General features: G+C 40.6%; 1 protein-coding gene across 2 annotated transcripts in view; it reads right to left on the minus strand.

Annotated features, from left to right (window-relative positions):
* The window catches only part of acap3a (ArfGAP with coiled-coil, ankyrin repeat and PH domains 3a), a 315834-nt gene that overhangs the window by 169071 nt on the left and 124264 nt on the right, over positions 1-22499 (minus strand). For both annotated transcript variants that reach the window (XM_048615183.1, XM_048615182.1), the window contains exon 2: positions 6564-6621. In XM_048615183.1, the coding sequence (XP_048471140.1) occupies positions 6564-6621 (58 nt within the window). The remainder of the gene's footprint in view (positions 1-6563; positions 6622-22499) is intronic.

The following is a 22499-nucleotide window of genomic DNA, read 5'->3' on the forward strand; positions in this document are numbered from 1 at the left end:
AGGCAGCACCCAGCTACAATATCCTAAATGGTCAGCATTGATAGGAGAGGAGAAAGTTGGGAGGATGAGCTAAATTGGATCACTGTTTCATTAAACAATTTTCAGAATGTAGTCTATCAACAAAGATTAAGAATATGGAACATGAGTTGGAAGTTTTAATTTAAAAAAAACTACAGAGGATTGTAGAATATGTACAAAGGGATTATTATTTCTCTGAGCAGAGTGAAGTGCTTGTGTCAGGCAGTAAATTGTACAGACTTCACCCCAGATACAAATCAGGAATTATAGTCTTATAGTCATATCAGTCATTATAGGACAAGCTGTTTCGATAAAAATGTCAATGTTTCGACTCGCTGAATTGAACCAAGTGAGTGTGGCTTCCTCCTGAAGTGACTCCACTATGACAAACTTGGATTGTTTTTCTTCCTGAATCTTTGGTTCATTTGAATTATAGCAAAACTCTGCCAGTTATTCCAAAAGGATGAAGCTCCCAATGTCACACCAGCGAAGCGACCAAGAATCCCTTTTATTTACTCAGGGACTTTTCGCTTTATACTTCTGTGACTCAGACCCAAGTTTGCTGCTGAGTCTCCAGGGGCCTTAAAATGCAGGACTGTCACACAGTTCTTGGCATGATCTACAGAGACTGAGTTACACTGAGGGAAGGAGGTACTATAAAAGGATGGAGACTAACATTTGAAATTCTGTTACAGTTTGAAAATGAAATCTTAGTTAAAGCTGCATTTGAAGGAGAGGTGTACTTGCCACAAGTTGCTTTATAACCCTAAATGACAATTGTTCAATATCAAAGAATGGTCTTACTTTCATTTTAAGGATTGCTGGAGGCTTTAGTGCTCTTCAAGGTGAGGAACATCAGTGCTGGGACATAGAACACAAAATTTAGGGCAGAATTTAACATACTTCAGGCAGGTTCAGCCTACTGCAAAGAAACCGGTCAAACATGCAACTCTTTTTTCATTCATGCAGTAGAGCATCTAGCTAGGCCAGCTTTATTACCCAAGAAGACAAGTAAGAGTCAACCATTATGGGACTGGAGTCACATATAGGTCAGACCAGGTAAGGATGGCAGATTCTTATCCTTTCACACTAGTGAACCAGATCGGTTTTTACAACAATTAACAATGGCCACCATTGGGTTAGCTTTTTTTTTTGACATTCCAGACTTTTTTTAAAAATAGAATCCCTACAGTGTGGAAACAGGCCCGCCAGCCCAACAAGTCCACACCGACCCTCAGAGCATCCCACCCAGATCCATCCCCCTATAACCCACCTAATCTACACATCCCTGAACACTACGGGCAACTTAGCATGGCCAAACCACCTAGCCTGCACATCTTTGGGCTGTGGGAGGAAACCGGAGCAAACCCACACAGACATGGGGAAAACACACAAACTCCACACAGACAGTCGCCCGAGGGTGAAATTGAACCCAGGTCCCTGGCCCGGTGAGGCAGCAGTGCTAACCATTGAGCCAAATTCAAATTTATACATCTGCCATAGGAGGATTCAAACCCATGACCCTAGAGCATTACCCTGTGGCTCTAGATAACTAGCCCAGTGACATTGGCACAATGCCACCACTCTCCCCAGGGTCAGAGCTTCTCTGGGATTTAGAAACCCTAGGGCAAAACTCTCATGCACTAACAGCTGCCACCCAAAATCAGGCTGGCTAACTCCACTACCCAGTCATGTGGACACTTATCTGGCGCCTGCCTGGGCAAATATGGATGGGTAGTAAATCCTGGCCTAGCCAGAGATGTCCACATCAAATGAATAACTTTAAAGAATGTTAAGTACCTGAAAGTTTTCCTTTTGATGGGCTCAACCTGCGTAAATTGCATTAAATTCTGCCCCAGGTTGCATGTATTTTCTAAGTATTCCATGTCCCATTTCTGGCGAAGGTGGTTTCTGCTGGCAATGTATCCAGGGAAAGATCTAGGATGGCCAAGGGAGCCAGGCCATTGTTGAGTGAGGGCAGGATGGGTTATGAGGGTGGGGGAGGGGTAGAGGCTAGGGTTAGAGAGAGAGAGAAAGAGAGAGACAAAGGAAAGGGCAGTGTAGTGTCTTCCAATGGCCATTGCTGTGCCCAATGCCTGCTTAGCTAATCAGCGACTTTGAAAGAGGGAAACCCCTGGAAAGCTGTAATTTCTGTCATCATTGAGGTGCCACTAAATTTTTCTGGGCTCGGGGAAAATTATTGTCAATTGGCTCAACAATGGGTCTAATTGATAACCCATCTGGAGCAGATGAGTTTCTCTAATGGTGGCAACTGGGTGCCAGGTGAAATAACTCCATAGAGGCCAATATTCTGTTACTAAATCACCCTTTGTTTACACATGAGCAGTCCTTGACTTTAGTACTGCCTCATTCAGAGTCAGTATCTCTGACACTCAAACTTTTATGGCAGCCATGGCTCCCTAATGGACCAGATTAACAGCTCCAGTCAGGGAACTCATATTCTATGAGGACAGCTGGCTGATCTCATTATAATCACTGCACCAGGTACAGGCAGTTTTGAATTGGGACTAAAGACAGGAGGGGGCCCTCATGTGGCACAGTGGTAGTGTCTCTACCCCTGGACCAGGAGGCCCAGGTTCAAGTCCCACCTGTTCCAGAGGCATGTAATAACCTCTCTGAACAGGTTGATTAGAAAAACAGATTAAACAAGGAAGGGGAAAAAAAAAAGCAAAAGACAAGGTAGAAGCAGCCACTTCATAGCAGAATTTCACACCTAGATCACATTTTCATCCTTTTAGTCTTGGCTGAATTTTATAAGTGAAAGACCACATAGTGTCAAGGACTATGATTAGATTTGCAAAATGAGCTGAGCATTTAACCAGTGGGAAATATTTTCCATCTGAATCAAAGAATTTTTTTTGTTAGGATTTAGAATTCTACAGAAATTAACACATAATACTTTATTGGAAATCTTCCTTGCTATGGTTTGGAGCAGAGTACAACTGAGAAAGGAATGCCACCCACTTCGGTGTTTCATGCATAAAGCTCAACACGTTTAGTTCAACAGATTCAATTTTAGAATCATGCTGTGACTCTAGCAGTTTGCAAGATGCTTGAATAAAATGTACCCATTCTTCTAGAAGTATTGGATTCACAAGACCACATTTGGAAAGTGAGTCAATTTAAGTTTCCAGTGATCAAGGTGACAAAATTCACTGGCTGGTGTCAAACTCACAGTCCAGGTCTGTGCTGAATTAGCTGATTCCACTTGGTTGGAAACAGAGTCTTTTTGGCTGATCACACTGTCCCCAGACAGAATGAAAGTCCACCAGGTTGTTTGTTCCTGAGCCCTATGCATGATGTGGGCTATAAAGGTACAGGCGTGAACATTCCATGAGACTGTCCCACTGCTCACTCTGAACTGCAAAATGGTAAAACTGTTCTTTCTCAATGCTTTTGAGGAAAGGGACAGGTTTAGCTATGAGGCCAATTAGTGATGGAACAAGCTAGTGATTTGCACTACCTAGACTGGTAATAGAGGGGTGGATGAGCAATCCTGGAACTAACTGTGCCTCTCAACAAGAAGACAGCACTCCTAGACTGGAATGGAAAATCTGCTCATAGAGTCATAGAGATGTACAGCATGGAAACAGACCCTTCGGTCCAACTTGTCCATGTTGATCAGATATCCTAAATTAATCTAGTCCTATTTGCCAGCATTTGGCCCATATCCCTCTAAACCCTTTCTATTCATATACCCATCTAGATGCCTTTTAAATGTTGTAATTATACCAGCCTCCACCACTTCCCCCTGCAGCTCATTCCATACACGCACCAATCTCTGTGTGAAAAAGTTACCCCTCAGGTCCCTTTTAAATCTCTCCCCTCTCACCTTAAACCGATGTTCTCTAGTTTTGGACTCCCCTACTCTGGGGAGAAAAGACCTTAGCTATTCACCCTATCCGTGCAAACCTCTATAAAGGTCATCCCTCAGTCTCCAACGCTCCAGGGAAAATAGCCCCAGCCTATTCAACCTCTCCCTTTATCTCAAGTCCTCCAACCCTGGCAACATCCTTGTAAATCTTTTCTGCACACTTTCAAGTTTAACGACATCTAGGAAGTGTTCGTTGGCAGTTGCAGTGGAGGAGGTGAGTGCATGTACAGAGAGAAGTGAAGGGTTCAACTGAAGGGAAGTTTAAAAGTTAGAAAGAAATAAGAAAGCTGAGGTGCAGAACAGTGAAAAGGCAAAAAATAATCAGTGCGACAGGAAGGCGCAGAAAATATAAGCAGAAAAATGCAGCAGAAACTAGAATCACAATGGTAATAATGGTATAAAGTGAAAGCTTAAAGCTCTGTCTGAATAAACATTAGATAACAAGTTGACAGCTGAATAATAAATGAATGAATGAATAAATAAATGAATACAACACAATAGTTATTACAGAGATGGAGTTGCAGAGTTACCTGGGAACTTAAAACATTCAATGATATTCAACATTCTAGAGGAACTGGCAAAAAGGAGGAGGTGGGATAGTTTTTTTATGAAAGAAGTAGATCAACGAGATGATTAGTAGTGATAAAGATGCAATGGATCGTGATGTGGAATCAGCTCAAGTGGAAGAAAGAAATAGCAACGGAAGGAATCATGGTTGGGAAACATCTACAGGCATCCGAAAAATTGACAAGAAATATAAGAACAATCAGCAAGAGGTTCTAAAGGTATATAAAAAGGAGAGTAGCTAAATTGGAAGATGCATCTGGGGAATTGATAATTGAGAACAGGGAAATGGCAGATAAATTTAAACCAATATTTATATCAGCCTTCACAGTGAAGACTACTATATAAAAATCCCAAACCTATTTGATAAGCAAGTGCTAATGGGAAGAAAGATCTTACAACAATCTCTATCACAAGGGACAAAGTACTTGATAAATTAATAGGACTGAAGGCAGACAAATCACTAGAACCAATGGTCTGTGTCTGAGAGGATTAAAGAAACTGGTTACAGAAATATTGGAAGATTAGGTCAAAATATTCCAGAACTCATTGGATTCTGGGACAGTCCCAATGGATTCGAAAACTGCTACTGTGATGTCCCTGTTCAAGAAGGGAGGAGGCAGAAAACAGGAAATTATAGGTCAATGAGCCTAACATCTGTCATTGGGAAATGCTAAAGTCCATTATTGAGGAAGAAATAGCACAACATTTGGAAAAGCTTAATACATTCAAATTGTGTCAACATGGTTTTGTGAAAGGTAAATCATCTTTGTCAAATACCTTCTTGAAATCCAAATATGCTACATTTCCCAGTTCCCTTTAACCTCTACTTGTTATATACTCAAAGAATGCTACTCTAGATCCAATTTGTCAAAGTGCCACATAAAAGGTTATTGCACAGAGATTGGAGCTCGCAAAGTTGGGGGTAATGTATTAGCATGGATGGAGGATTGGTTAACATATAAAAGACAGAGTCATGAATAATGGGTCTTAAGGTTGGAAAGATGTAACTGGTGGTGTACCACAAAGATCAGTCCTAGGGCCTCAATTTTTTCTATCTATGTGAATGACTCAGAGTAGGGGCAGAGGGTAATGTATCCAAATTCAAAAATAGGTGGGAGGGCATGATGTGATATGGACATAAAAAAATCTATAAGCAGATAATAAACAGCCTGAGAACTGACCAAAATTTTGACAGATGGAGTTTAATGCAGGAAAATGTGAGGTCCTGCACTTTAATAGGAAGAATTGAAAACAAACTGTTACTTAAATAGACAGACTCCAATAAATGTGTATTACAGAGGGATTTGGGTATTCTTGTGCATGACATACAAAAAGTTTAGCATACAGATGAAGAAAGCAAATGGATTTTTGACTTTCCTGCTAGAAGTTTGAGTTTAAAAATAGAGATGCCTTGTTACAACTGTGCCAAGTGTTACTGAGGCCACATCTGGAGTACTGTGTACAGTTTTGCTCCCTGTGTTTAAGAAAGGATGGACTGGCATTGGAGGCAGTTCGAAGGAAATTCAGTAGGCTGATTCCTGGGATGAAAGCTTTGATTTATCAAGAAGAGCTAAACATATTAGGCCTTTATTGGTTATAATTTAGAAGAATAAGTGGTGATCTTTTGAAACATATTAGATGCTTAAAGGGCTTGACAGGTCAGATGTTGAGAAGACATTTCCAAGGTTGGGAGAAATTTCAACTAGGGGACATACTTGCAGAGTAATGGGATGTTTATTCAAAACCAAGATTTGAAGAAATTTCTTCATCCAGAGGATAGTAAATATCTGGAAATCTCTATTCCAGAGTTTTGGGGACTGGATCACTAAGTATTTAAAGAAAAGGTAAATAGCTTTTTGGAATATGAAGGGGTCGTGTGCTATGATGAGCTAGCATGAAAGAGGAATGGAGGTATGGGGCAAATCAGTCATAATCTTATTGTATGAGACAGACTTGAGGGGCTGAATGGCATACTCCTGCTCCTGGTTCTTATGTTTATGTCATGAATGTCAGAATCTGATTAAAATGTGTAGTTTTAAGGTTTCAGTGGAGCAGCTGAATTCATGTGTGAATAGTTACTCACCTTATCCAGTTTTGCTTCGATTTCCACGACATCAGTCTCCACTTCCTCAATTGTTGCCCTGCAATTAAAACAAAAGCATTAACAACCAAAGCAGCAATAGAGACACAACAATCAACACCACACCATTTTACTAAAGAATTTCTATTTGCACTTACGGTAACAAACAACATCCTTTAGGCATTTACTTCCATCTGATATTAAGTCTCACAGATGTGTTGAATTCAGGTGAGTCAACATTCACAAAATGAAATAAAAATAGAAAGTGCTGGAGAAACTCAGCAGGTCTGGCAGCATGTGTGGAGAGAAAAACAGTTAACATTTCAAGTACAAGAATTTTTGGACTCAAAATGTGGAGACTGTTTTTCTCTCCACACATGCTGCCAGAGTGTTTCTCCAGCACTTTGTGCTTTTATTTCAGATCTCCAGCTTCCGTAATATTTTGCTTTTATTCCATAAAAATGATGTGCATTTATTTTGATTTGCATAATTAGTTTCCACATACAGTACAATATAAACCACTGAAATTAAGAGCCGCAATGAAGAACATGAAGAAAGGAGAGATTTCAAAAAGCCCCAAACTTCAAATAGGAACAATCTTTAAAGCAGAAAATACTGATAAATCATCTGCAATTGCTTACACCCCCAATTTATTCATAGCTGCATTTTGTTAGACATTTTTTGGGGGGAGGTGGTGGCGGCTGGCTGGACGGTCAGTGTGAGTCAGAAATAATACAAGCAACATGGAGTTTGATTCTTATTGGTGCTAGGGTAGATTTGGGATCTGCCTCCTTGGCTTACCCAAGGTGAAGATCCCAGCGCAGTGGGCTGGATCTGCCTTTAGGCAGAAAACTCAAGAAGTAGATATGAAGGATGTGTCCTCCCAGCAACACACTGAAGGTCCAGGTAGGTTTTGAAGTCTGCCATGGGCCTCAATGGAGTTTCCCCTCCACAATACAGACCTGGCTGCTTTGTCTTTTGTTTATAACTTATATCAGTTGAAGGGCAGGTATCTCGATATTGAGACACCAGCTTCCCTATTTGAAAAGGCAGCCTCCCACATCCTTCCAGCTTCAAAAGCTTGCCTGCCATCTTTCATTGGTGCTGAGCCTGTCCTCTGACCACTAATTTGGGAGAATCACTGTCAGGTGACTGTTCCCCACACAATATCACCCTCAGACACATACTTGACACCCAATTGGGGTGCGACCCAAAAAGGCAAAATCATATCCACATCTCTTAAAGATCCAATGCGAGCCCTATCTCATTGTGTCTGGGATTCCTCCACAGGATGCACTGGAACATCTCCTGTGATGCGGTGGGTTGTGTCCCTATTTCTGGGTCAGAAACTCTTGACAACCATGGAAAGTGCCTCCTAAAGTGGCCAACCAGCTTAGTTATGTTGAACAAAGACAGAAGTTGCTAGAAAAGCTCAGCAGGTCTGGCAGCATCTGTGAAGAAAAAAATCAGAGTTAACGTTTCGAGTCCAGTGACCCTTCCTCAGAACTGGGACCTGAAACCCTAATTCTGATTTTTTCTTTACAGATGCTCTCAGACCTGCTGAGCTTTTCCAGCAACTTCTGTTTTTTGTTCCTGATTTACAGTATCTGCAGTTCTTTCGGGTTTTAATTAGTTATATTGAATATGGATCTGAAAGGGTTAATACAGATAGAGCACCACCCATTGTGATGATGTAATGTGAACTGGTAGGCAGAGTAACTAAGGAGCTTGCTGAGTCAGACCCAAGATCTGATACTCCTAACAGTCTGTAATAATTACTCTATACCATATCCTTGTAGCATATAAATAGCAGACAGGCAATAAACCATATCTTGTTCACTACAATAGCTTATTGCAGTCACTATCCTCATCCACACTAGGCCAGCTTAGCCCTGGAGAAACATTTATCCAGACTGTATTGGTGGCAGCCCATAGTTGTTTAGTCTCACTACACAACAAAATATCACAGTCTGTAACTCCTTCCAATACACCAGTGACAGGAGGCAAGAGTCAGAGTGTTTCCTGGTCAAACAAAACCATGTGGTAGCCACAGAATCACAGCCTCACCTTGTGATAAAAGGCTTCACAGGTTGGTTCTTGCCATGAGCTATCACCCTCATTCAGAGGGACAACCATACAAGCATACAGAAGTCTCCACAAAACATTGACCGTTAATGGTACATCTTAAAGCTTTCCCCAGCTTCCCTGACTTGGTTTGGGTTCTGTAAGAAAATGAAAGCACAGCCCTGTGTGGTTCTCTGCACACAAGTAGACACTGATGCAATGCAGGAAACGTGACAGCCAATTTACACAGAGCCTTTGTGACCCTGTGGATTTGCCTGCAGTTCAGCAGCAACGTGCTGACAGACTGGATGGTGCAATGACATTGATATGAAGACTCTGCCAGGCCTATGTCAGAGCTGGCCACATACTGGTGTTCTATTAGCAACAGGGAGGAAGTGTTATAATTGAAATCTGGGATCAGAAAAATCAGCTGCAGGCTCATTGAAACATATGGTGTTGTGCTTACTTCAAGAATGAGGTACATTATATTAGATTCCACATTTCAAACAAAAGTGTTAGGAATTCCTAAAGTTTAAAAAAAAAGTAGCTTTTTACATATAGAAAAATAAGCACAGGAATCCTTCACTAATGTGATGACCAGATGTACCCTTACCCTTAAATGAGCAACACTTTGCAAATCTATCAGTGATTCTGTAGGCACATGTATTGGAAGGTCTCACAGACAGCATTCTGTAGTTTGCAGCAGTCTGAGGATACTTTTAGACAAGTGAAATACAATTTTTTGAATCAAATGTTGTTTAGCCTCATCTCTAGCCTTTGTGCTGTTCACCCTGAGGGAGCCTTCCGAGAAGCAATTTCAGCACTGACATATAACCATGATTCACCCAGAAACAAATGAAATGTTTGCTGATCTGAATGCCAATTGGTGCCATGTATAGGTTATTTACCCAGATATATATTAAATGCAGACAACAATCAAATTCCTGAAAGCTCTTGATTACGTCTCTCAATGATACAGATTTACAAGGATGTTGCCAGGGTTGGAGGGTTTGAGCCACAGGGAGGGGCTGAATAGGCTGGGGATATTTTCCCTGGAGCATCAGAGGCTGAGGGGTGACCTTGCAGAAGTTTATAAAATCATGAGGGGCATGGATGGGATAAATAGGCAAGGCCTTTTCCCTGGGTGGGGGAGTCCAGAGGGCATAGGTTTAAGTTGAGAGGAGAAAGATTTAAAAGGGGCCTGAGGGGCAACTTTTTCATGCAAAAAGTGGTGCATGTATGGAACGAGCTGCCAGAGGAAGTAACGGAGGCTGGTACAATTACAACATTTAAAAGGCATCTGAATGGGTATATGAATAGGAATGGTTTAGAGGGCTATGGGCCAAATGCTGGAAATGGGTCTAGATTAATTTAGGGTATCTGGTCGGCATAGATGAGTTGGACTGAAGGGTCTGTTTCCATGCTGTACAACTCTACGACCCTATGTATGGATTGCACACAATGGTAGATGCTATTTCATAATGCCACTTTCCCACTGATGCAAGTGATTTGTGTCAATAGACGGACAAATAATCCAAGATGCAAAACCTGATCTAATTTCCAACCGCACCAAAGCTAAGTCATGTGGATTCCCTTTCAGAAATCTACACTATTCTGGCTTAAATTCCCAACAGGTTGGAGTACAAGTAAGCCTGCATGAAACCTCATGGTAGAAAGAATTAATTTATATGGCATTTCTCACAACCAGAGGATGTCTTAAAGTGCTTTGCAATCAATTGCATACTTCTGAAGTGTAGACACTGTTTGAATGCAGGAAACACGACAGCCAAATTGCACAGAGTAGCTCTCTAAGGCAGCAGTTCACAACAACCAGATAATCTGCTTTTGGTAATGTGGTTTGGGGTAAAATATTGGCTAGGACCTCAGGCATAACTTTGAGCAGATGGGCTACTGGTTTAACATCTTATCCAAAAGACAGCAACAATGCAGCAGTCCCTCTGTACTACACTGGAGTATCAGCCCTGACTTTTGTGTCCAGGTCTAGGAGTGGGGTCTTGAATTTAGAACCTAATGGCTTAGAGGCAAGAGTCCTAATACTTGAGTGACATGCTGAAACCGAGGAATTCTGTTGGCCACCACCTCTTGGACTAAGCTTTAGCTGCGTAAGCCCAGGAACTATAGACCAGTCAATTTAATCTTAGTGGTGGGGAAGCTTCTAGAATAGACAATTCAGGTCAAAATTAATAGTCATTTGGGCAAGTGTGGATTAATTGAAGAAAAGCAGCATGGAGCTGATAAGGGAAAATGGTGTTCGAGTAACTTGCTTGAATTGTGGTTGTGTGTGGGATGTGAGTTGTAGGTATTGCACAGATCTAATAAACCACCAACTGCCTGGCATCCTTCAAGGATCCTCTTCTCTACATTTCCACCATTCTCAGCCACCTGTTGCCAAAGCCCACAGTTCAGGAGCTCCCTCCCTAAACCTCTCCACCTTGCTACCTTTCTCTCCTCTTAACAGACACACCTTAAAACTGACCTTCTTCACCAAACATCAGGTCAACTGTCCTATATCACCGTAACATGGTTTATCTTATTATGCCTCTGCAAAATTCTCTATTACGGTAATGACACTATATAAATGAAATTTGTTTTTATACTCCACACTGTAGTGTCATGACAGCCACTCTCAGAAACATCCCTGTGCTTATTATTTGATACTTGGATTTGGTTCTATTCTTCAGGGGGAGACGCAGGCAGGGAGCTGAGGCTGTCTTATTCAACCAAATTTGATCATGTCCTCTTCAATTGCACAGTGACCCAGAGTGGAAATCCAAGTTGGCTCATCCCTCGCCTAGGGCCATTGAGCCCAATTAAATTGCCAATAAGCAGTTAATTCAGCACATATCAGGGAACAAGCCTGAGACCCATTCTGGTTGGTTCACTGGGATGAGCATCGTCCAATTGAACTATTATGGTTTACTCAAGAGGCACTGATTCTAGATCTTTGGTTTCTGTGTTGAATTTGGATAGGTATGGGAGTTGCCACTATAATATTCATACAGAAACATAAAGATGCCAAGATTGAACTGATCATCTGGTTTCCTCCCACAGTCCAAAGATGTGCAGGGTAGGTGGATTGGCCATGCTAAATTGCCCGTAGCGTCCAGGGTTAGGTGCTTAGACATGGGAAAATGCAGGAGTAGGGGTGGGATGCTCTTCAGAGGGGCGATATGGGATTGTTGGGCTGAATGGCCTGTTTCCATACTATAGGGATTCTATGATTCTATTAAGCTTTCAGCTCCTTTTTATAAGAAGTCAATCTCTCCAGAAGGTAGATGGAGACTAAATTAATTAGGAATGTCTCTGTCTGTTTAAAAATGGAAATTGGGCTCCTGTAAACTGCTCAGAACAGGTTCATCGATGTTTCAGAGGACAGGAGAGAAAACTAAAGAGGAGGACAGAGCTTTTGTTTAATTTTACTTATCAGAATATCTGAAATCATCAGAATCCTGAAACACGTGTCCTCATTCCTACTACCCTCCCCATCTCCCCTCAAATAAAAAAAAACAACGACCTACTGTAGGAATATTGGAAATTGCAAAAGACAAATCATAGAATCTGTCCTTTTCAGTTGAATCAGAAATAAGTTATAAATATAAATATCCAGAATGAACTTTAATGATGAAACATTGCTGAAGTTTGCTGTGCCTTCTAATGACAATTGAGTTGAATAGGAAGATGTAAATTTTTAAACACCACCTCCTGGCTTCTCCCATGGGATCTGCTTAACAGGCAAGGTGCCTCCTTTACATTTTTTTTGCTTGAAAGAAGTAGCTACCCGCTGTTATTCAAGCTGTTCTGAGAATCAATTACTCTGCAGTCCATTCTGCAGAGTCCTATTCATGTGTCAATTTTAAAAGGATCTGATCAGCTTTGGAGATTCACGATAACAATGACCAAACAGCTCCAAGTAAAAATTCAAAACAGTCACCAGGCTAACACTAGATGGGCGTTTTGCCAAAGCTGATGCACATTAATCCTTTGAAAACATTAAATTAAGCATAATGATTCTGCCTGGGAGCAACTGAAAGGTAATAAAACTAATGAAAGGCTTCAGGTGACATCATGAAACATGAGCAAGGTGCCCATAGTTCACAATCACTGGATGAATCCTGAGATTAGATTACACTCATGAAATCATTCTCGTTTTGCTTGCATTTCCAAATCGCCTCTCCTGAGGGCATGACTCATGCTGGAGGGGTTAGAATCAGTATTTGGTGACAGCCACCATTTCAAAATAATCAGAACTGTCTTTATATCGTTCAGTCAGCATTTTGAACAAATAGTGTGAAAGCATGTAGGCTACAAAGAGTGTGTCACTTTCAGCATAACTGTGTCGCATTAAAATGGACACTGGACTAAAATTAGAGTCTGCAGTTCAAAGTCATAACTATTGCTGAGTAGCTCAAGAATCTTCACATAGTGTCTTTAGAATAACAAATGTCCCAAAGTTCTTCACACAAACACAAACTGTGAAAAAAAACTGATACCTAGTCTAGGAAATTGTTAGATAATGAAAAGCTTGTTTAAGAACATGGATTTTATAAAGGGTCTAAAGGAAAGCAAGTTGCAGAGCTTGGGAGGTTCAAGGAGACTAAACTTCATTGGTTTCTAGCTTTTTGCTGCATTTGGCTTATCTGATGGCGTGGGTTATCACTAAGCTTCAAGCAGATTCAGTCTGCATTGTGAGCACATGCAGTAGAACAGTCACAAGGGGGATTGTTCATTCTTTCCAGCACCACCATGAGTGATAGTTTAATCAATGTGCATCTCAGTTCTGTGATTGTTCAAAAAGATGATTTCAGAAAGTATCTGACAATTTGTTCCATCAACTATAAACTTCAAACAAGCAAATCAAAAAAAATTTGACAATGAACAGAGGACAGTTGGGACAAATGAGATTGTGGAGACCTCTTCAAAACTCTTTCTAGCAAAGATGTATTGTGGTTTGGTATAATTAAAGAACATGGGCTAAGTCTAACCAAACCACTGCTACGTTGGTGAAGCAAGTTTAAAACATGGGGTTTCAAACCACTTTAGATTGCTGAATCTTACTGGAAATGTACAGCAAATGCATACTAAAGTAAGTGAGTGGTTATCTGAATCAATAGGAACATAAATATTTGCAATATAATGCTTACAAAGTACTATCATAGCCTATTCTGGTTCGGCTGTGTTGGATTATGGACAAACATTTGTATTTTGCCAAATTTTTTTGTACGAATGCGGTTGATGGTATGATAATGGACAAATATAATCTATTTTAAAGGGATGTTCATTGAGGAATAGATATTGGCTAGAACACTGGAGATAACTCCCCTGCATTTTTTCCAAAAAACTGCTATTGGATCTTTTACATCTACATGAACAGGCAGATGAGGACTTGGTTTAACATCAGAAGCACCTCTGAAAGAACAGCACCTCCTCGGTCCCATGCTGCTGTGTCACACAGGTTTTATGCTTTCAAGTCCTAGAGTGTGATTTGAACCTGAGAACCAGTTTTATGGAGGATGCATCCATCATAGGCTCCCTTCACCTGCAGCTCTCTGTTCATGTAGACACCCACACTGGGACTCAATAAATGTGATAACTTCTACTAAAATGATTAGAAGTTAGCATCTTGTACATCTACTTTAGCGCAACTTGAAATGATGTAACATTTTTAACTTAATTAAATGGCCCAACTTGTTTCATAGGACTGTTATTAAATTGAATTGGATATTGAATCACAAACAGCTATTACAACAGACAAGTAGGTTTTAAGCAGCATTGTAAAAGGAGGAGAGAGAAAGATGGAGAAGCTTCAACAGAGAATTCCAGAGTTAAGGCTTATGTGGTGGATCCATTTCAACAAATAGATGAACCCCAACAGATCGAACTGGGGCTTTGTCCACCTAAATATCAAAAATCTTTTTCAATAGACAATTGAGAATAAAATGATACCCAATTCAAAGAAAAACACAACCCACAAAATCTTCCATTCTCTCAACAGACACCCACCAATAACGACTATACGGAGATACAAGAAATGTCTTTGTGTAAGAAAATAGGTTAACACTTATAGTCTGATTCAGGAGCTATTGTGCTGTTTCAGTAGCTTGCTTTAACATTTGTTTCCATGTGTTACTTCACTTATTAACAAATCAACCCACTGACCTAGCCAGTGCAGAGGTCTAATGATGTGTTATCTCCACATTCAAAGATGCCCAGAGAACATGGCAGTTATCTACAGTAATGAGCAGTTACAAGAAAGTTATAAACATCTACTTAGTCTATGTTGCCAGTAATTCCTCGGTGGGTTCATGTAGGTAGTGAACATCAATTAGACTACGTTCAAGTGGAACTGTTCAACACAAAGAAAAACACTTAATAAATCCAATTTTAATAACGTTGTTTGGGAACTTGTCATATAAACAGGTAAACGACATCATGAAAAATGATCTTAGTTTAGTTTTTATGAATGCTGAACTGCCCCAGAGGTTTTAATCAGTTTCATCCCTGATTTTCATTGCCATAGTGTCAGCCATGCTTTAGGTTGCCTTAGTCTAGACAATATGTAAGGCTCCTGGTAAAAGATTCAAAATCACAGCTTTCACACATTGGCCTAGAATAAGAAGTTCTACTAATTAATTCAACTTACTTCTCCTCCATGCGATATGTATTATCCCATGTGATGTGGTTTTCCATGTCAGACATAAAGTACTCCAGATCAGTGTATGTGATTAAACAGGACAATAGTGATCACACTTTGAAAGAATATTGCTGTTTGAAAAGCACTTCAGGACATTCCGCAGTTGTGAAAGGTGTTACATTAAAACAAGCTTTCCTTTCTTCAATGCCGGGGCATTTCCAGTTTGTGGGCCCTTTCACATCGGTATTGACCAATTTTGGGTTAATTTTCTCAGGGTGGCCAAAGGAACAAATGCTTCCTTCCACCACCAATCACTCCAATATTGCACATCCTCATTCAGCCATCCAATGTAGGGGAGTCCCAATTCTCAAACAACAGTTTAGTTTCTCTTGTGCGAATCTCATTGCGGTTATTCAAGTAAAACTGATTACTGATGTCTCAATACCAGATGAGATGGTGGTCGCTTATGGTGCAATGGTAATATTCCTGCCTCAGAGACAAAAATTTCAGGTTCAATCCCACCTGCTCTAGAGGTGTGTAATAACTTCTCTGAATAGACTAATTAGAAAATATCTACCAGATAAGATGCCTATAAGGCTTTTAATTAGAAACTCCCCATCTACTTAATTGACTGCCAGAGAAGAGACAGGCATCAGAGATTGGCACTGACAATTGCTTAGTTTGCTTGTAGTAGGCCCTCAGCATGAAGACAGCTCTTGCGCATGGCACAAATTCTTTTAAACTGGGGAGGTTGTTGCTCTGCAGCTACCGTATAGTTCTGGCTGATGAGGAAACTCTTCCGTTCTTGCCATATTATTTCTGAAGGATCTACAGATTGATAATCAACGTGTTTGGCCATAGAACAGAGCCATCTAGGTGTTCAGGTACATCATTCTTTGAAGTTTGCATCACAGAGAGATAGGGTGGTTAAGAAGGTGTTTAGTATGCTTGCCTTCACTCAGACTTTTGAGTATAGGAATTGGGACGTTATGTTGAGGTTGTACAAGATGTTGGTGAAGCCTCTTCTGGAGTATTGTGTCCAGTTCTGGTTGCCCTGTTGTAATAAGGATATTATTAAGCTGGAGAGGGTTCAAAAGAGATTCACCAGAATGTTGCTGGGGATGGAGGGTTTGAGTTATAAAGGAGAGGCTGGATAGGCTGGGACTTTTTCTTTACACTAGAGCATTGGAGGTTGAGGAATGACCTTATAAAAGTTTATAAAATCATGAGGGGTATAGACAAGATGAATGACAGGTGTCTTTCCCCTAAGGTGGGGAATTTCAAGACTGGGGGCATATTTTTAAGGTGAGAGGGGAAAGATTTTAAAAAGTTATGAGGGACATTTTTTTCTACAAGGAGAGTGGTTTGTGTGTGGGATGAACATCCAGAGGAAGTGGTGGATACAGGTACAGTTAGAATGTTAAAAGACATTTGGATAGTACATGAATAAGAAATATATGGAGGAATATGGGCCAAGCACAGGCAGGTGGGACTAGTTTAGTTTGGGATTATGGTCGACATGGACTGGTATTTTTCCTTTATTCATTCACAGGATGAGGGTGTCGCTGGCTAGGCCAGTATTTATTGCCCATCCCTAAATACTCAGAGGGCTGTTAAGAGTCAATCATGTTGCTATGGGTCTGGAGTCACATGTAGGCCAGACCAGGTAAAGATGGCAGTTTCCTTCTCCAAAGGGCATTAGTGAATCAGTTGTGTTTTTCTGACAATCAAGAATGGATTCACGGTTATCATTGGACGCTTAATTCCAGAGTTTTAAAAAAATTGAATCCTGATTATCTATCATGGTGGGATTCAAACCCAGATCACCAGAACATTATCTAGGTCTCTGGTTAACAGCCCAACAATAATACCACTAGGCCAGGTCTCCTTCAGTGCTGTATGACTCTATGACTCCGAAAGCTTGTGATTTCAAATAAACCTGTTGGACTATAACCTGGTGTTGTCTGATTTCTGACCTTAAAGACTTGGAATCAATTCAGTGACCTTTTGTTTAAAGACCTTCCTCTTCATCCAAGATAGTTTCAACCTAAACACCTGGGACTTCTCCTGAGAGTTGGATCTACAGTTAACTTCAGTTAGCTTTGATAGGGTGGGTAGAACTTCCATCGACTCTTTTTGTATCCTATAAAACAGTACCTGCGGTCTGAAGATTAAACAACTCTCCACATTCTGACCTTTTACAGCATAGTCGACAAAAACACCAGGGATTCAGTGAAAGAAAAAATAGTGTGAATGAAATAGCTATACAGACGCTTCTCAGTTTAATTGTGATGATGCAAGTGGTACTAAAACTTTCATAAACTAAAAAAAAAGTTGTGAAAATACCAGATTGCAGTCAAGATGCTCTGAATTTAGTCCAGTGAGCCAGTGGCAATGTGACTCTTGTCAAACAGTTTATAACTTTAACAGAGGGAAAAGCTAAAACATGAGCTTGTTTCCAATACTGTGTTCTGGATAAATAAAAGAAACTCTTTTTTTGTCTTCTTAATATCACAGCACTTTGCCTTTTCAGGTATTAGATATTCCGGAAATGACACTGTCTGCAATTTACTGGATTTACATCAGATTTAAACTTTGTATCCTGTCTACATAAACAACACACAGACCTCAAAAATGAAGACTGACAATATATCAACTCAAAGGGCTAAATGACTCAATCTAGACAATCCTCCTGTTTGTTCTGTCTGTGGCAAGAAAGTTACAATTTTAAACAAGGTTAATGCTGTTTAAATAGAATACAATTTGGCTCGGAAATCCTAAGCAAATTCAGTATTATGTTTGTACAATAGGATTTCAGAGTGCATCTGCTTGAGGTTCAAGTTCAAAAATTGAAGCAGGGAATTAAGCTGGAATTGCAAGTGGTTTGGCATTTCAGTTACACACTGCAAACAGTAGCAAAGAGTTACCAGGTGCCAACTTGGATTTGTCTGCCTGAAATAAACAGATTGCACAGTTTCTTAACTGACTTCAGGTTTTCTAAACTGCACAGTGGCCAGTGTGCAACATCTAACTTGCTCAATTTGCCCTTTCGGTGGGTTAGAAGTTTAAATAGAACTGGGATGAGCAATGAATTCTTTCTAAATCTGACTGCAGCTAGGTTTTTGTAAGGAGTTAATGTTTATGAACTTTGAAATAGCTTTGGGATGCCAGGTTTCCTCATGTTAAATCGTAACAAAACAAACATTGACACAAACACTAATTATCACATCCCTTCATGGCACTGGAGCCTTACAGAATTACTAACACTTTTACCAATCTGGTGAAAATTTATGGCCTGGTTTACAACTCTTTTTATAGAATAACAGTGGAATTTTATGCAGTGTTTGATTCAGCTTGTCTGATCACAGATCCTTGTATAGTGCTTGATGGCTTTAGCCTGTGGGTGGAGTGAGCGAGTCAAGTGACTGACTCCTGATTATCAGAAAAAATTTTAGAAGCGAAACAAATTGCTTCAATATGTATTTTGAAAGTTCTAAGACATTTAAAGTCACATGAACAAGCTGTTTGAATTTAAAATTATCTCTGCATTACTTTGAGATAAATAAGACACACAGCAACTTAATCCAAATGCAATCTGGAGGTTTACAAAATCATGAGGGGCATGGATAGGATAAATAGCGGAGGCCTTTTTCCCAGGATAGAGGAGATAGGTTTAAGGTGAGAATTTTTTCACACAGGGTGTTGCGTGTATGGAATGAGCTGCCAGAGGAAGTGGTGGAGACGGGTACAATAACAACACTTAAAAGGCATCGGGATGGATCTATGAAATAGAAAGAGCTTAAAGGGATATGGGCCAAATGCTGACAAATGGGACTAGATTAATTTAGGATATCTGGTTGGCATGGATGAGTTGGACCGAAGGGTCTGTTTCCGTGCTATACAGCTCTATGACTCTATTACAGGAGCCCATTTGGCCTACCACCAATTTATGTGAATACCTCTAGCATATTGTCACTAATCTTCAATATTTTAATTCTCTCTGCAACTGAGGATCTCATCCTTCTTTCATCTTAATAAATGTAGTACCCTCTCAATGAAGTGTCCATAGAGACAGAGAATCCAATCATGAGATGCAAGTTAACTAACTTTCCCGGACTCGGCATGCTTTGCTGGAGAAAAATCGCCTCAGTCACCAGAGGACACTTCCTTTACTTACATGGGTAGTATAGATTCACGCATGTTTGAGGCCTAACTGTAAGCACGGAGTTAAAAATAACTTTGCCGAGTGATCTGAAAGGTGTGTTTCACTATGAGGCAAATCGTTTCAATAGTGTTGCCAAGTCTTACCTCTTGTGTGACTGGTCTGACTCTATATTAGACAGATCTCAAAATAGATCAACCACAATTTAAATATAGCTGGTTAGATTTGTGTCACTGTGGGCACATCTAAGAAAGGGTATAAGATTTATGAAGATGATACCTGGGATGAAAGGGTTGTTCTCCTGGACAAGACAAAATGAAGAACAAAATTTGACAGAGATTCAAAATCATAAGGGGTTTAGATAGCGTAGATAGAGAGAAACTTTGTCAAAACAATCACAAATCAGTGAACATAGATATAAGGTGACTGGGAAAAGAACCAGTGCCATTAGGAAAGCCCTTTTTTATGCAGTAAGTGGATAGGATCAGAAATGCACTGCCTCACAGTGTGGTGGAAGCAGATTCAAACATGATTTCCAAATAGGAATTGAATAAGCACCTAAAAGGAAACAAAATGGTAATAAAATGGGTACAGGTGGGTCAGTGGGAATGGCTTAATTCCTGTTATAGAGAGCCAGCGCAGGCAATAATTTGGAAAAATGATCTCCTTCTGTGCTGTAACCATTCAATAATACCAGAAGTATTCCACAATAATAAAGGGAGACTGGAGGAACTGGGATGTTTTTCATTAAGATAGAGAAGGTTAAGTGGTAATCTGATTCTTACTGGTTCACCTCGAGGGGGTACACTTTCACAGCAGGAACTAACACAGCAAATGATGGTGATGTGTTATCTTTAACCGAGGAAATCTAAATTACTGTGGCAACATGAAGTTTACACACAGGTTGCAGATTGTGATGGTAGAGGCAGCAACTTTCTTTCCATCACACACTGGCCAGGAATTGTTCCCACTTTTACTGCCTGCCATTGACACATGTTGAAAAGGTTTGCAGGTGGTACTGTGTAATGAACATGCCTTATTCACCATCAAGTCCTGGGATAGGAGTTGAACCGGAAACTTCTGGCGGAGAGGCAAGGACCCTACCTGCTGTATCACAAAGGAAGTAAATACCAACACAAAGTAAAACCCGCATCAAGGAGTTAGGAGAGCAACACCTTTTACAGTAAGGCATTAATCTGGTATTGGTGACAAGCCGTGTCCAGCACAGGAGAACATAGTGCAACCTCAAAAACAGTTCCCTGAAAAATCTCCCAATTATTAAAGTGATGACAAGCTAAAATCCTGGTGGACAGTGCTTGCAATTTATTATTAATTTAGTCAAATGGGGGATCTGGTGCTGGGTGTTTCAAAAAAGAGCTGGGTTTTATCCCTCCTTAAGGGGAGACAGTAGTGTAGACTAGTACTGGAGACTAGGAGTTTAAATCCTATCATGGCAGCTAGTGGAATTTGAATTAAATTAAAAGCCAAGCTAAGCCAAGGCAGCAGACTGCCTGCCCTCTCTTCTGCGGCTATGTATTTGGCTGGATGTCTTCGGAGCAAGAATACATAGTATCCACCAGCACCCTCACTGCTTCCAGCATGATTCTGATTTAGTTCCTGTCCTTCTTTCACCACATTTGTTTTTTTTGTTATTGTGCCACTGCTCCAATGGGCAGTGCGTGTTAATTGTTTTTTGTTTATTAAATAGGTGATTTGGTGGGGTTTTTTTACAAAATAAAAAAGATCTGATTATGAAGGAGTCTTGCGGTGGTGTCCATACCTCTATGCTAGAAGGCCTGGGTTCAAGTCTCACATCTTCCCACAGGCATATCGTGAAAGTTTTTCAGTTTAGTTTAAAAAAGATCAGAGTTCTTTCCCCGTGGGGTGCTGGCTTCCAGATGGGGAAAAGAGTTCAGAAGGGAAAGGTGAATTCTGACATTTGCACGAGACAAAGATTTACAATAAAACCCGCGTAAATTGAAGGGTCTTCTGCTGCCTAATTCAGCACATGGATCTTGGTGCATGAATCAGGAAAAGACATTTATTTCATGGGACTGTCAAGTGCCCCATGGTTTGGAATCACCAATCATTCTGTTCAGAATTTTCCCATTTTACAATTACATTCATACACTTCATTCTTTAGCTGGATAATTACACCAATTGCAATTTGCCCATTTCTACTGTAAAATTCCTTAGCCTTCCTCTCCATCTCTGATATTTTCCCCTGACTTCACTTGAAGGCACTGAACCTGTTTTGGAGCAAGGTTTTATTGGCATAAGAAAGCGAATGATCTCAGACAGACGATCTAACATCAAGTATCACAGCCCACAATAACAGTGTCCTCAACCACACCCCTACTTTCTACTAAGAATCATTGGATCATTATTAGGAGAGAAACCTTGATTGCTTTGTTCTTCGTTTCTTGCTGATGGAAACAATGACAATAAACAAACACAATGAAAGCAGCTTGTCACTGAGTGCAGCTGGCATTAAATGTGAGCCTAGGAATTTGGTGAATGAGGAAATTTGGTGCAGGGACGAAGGCGGGAGGTACTGTTCTAACCTTTTAGTAAAAGGAGCAGGTCAACAGAGGAAACCAGAGACCAGCAGCAAAATGTGCGAACTAAAGTCTCTAGCCTCAATTAGCTGAGCAGATAGGCAGGTAGTTAATGCTTTTTACGTGTTTTTGATCTCTATAAATGGGCAGTAGTTTAAACTGATACTGGTAGTGCACTAAATTTACAAATTAACCAGATAAACCACTTAATATAACTATAGATAATCAGTGTTAAGCTGGTCCCTGCCTCCCTAACCTGTTCTTCCTCCCACCTATCCCCTCCTCCCACCTCAAGCCGCACCTCCATCTCCTACCGACCAACCTCATCCCGCCCCCGTGACCTGTCCGTCCTCCCTGGACTGACCTATCCCCTTCCTAACTCCCTACCTACACTCACCTTTACTGGCTCCATCCCCGCCTCTTCGACCTGTTTGTTTCCTCTCCACCTATCCTCTCCTCTATCCCTCTTCTATCCGCCTCCCACTCTCTCCCTATTTATTTCA

This window comes from Rhincodon typus, chromosome 31 (genome assembly GCF_021869965.1).
Source record: "Rhincodon typus isolate 14 chromosome 31, sRhiTyp1.1, whole genome shotgun sequence".
In the NCBI taxonomy this organism is placed as follows: domain Eukaryota; kingdom Metazoa; phylum Chordata; class Chondrichthyes; order Orectolobiformes; family Rhincodontidae; genus Rhincodon; species Rhincodon typus.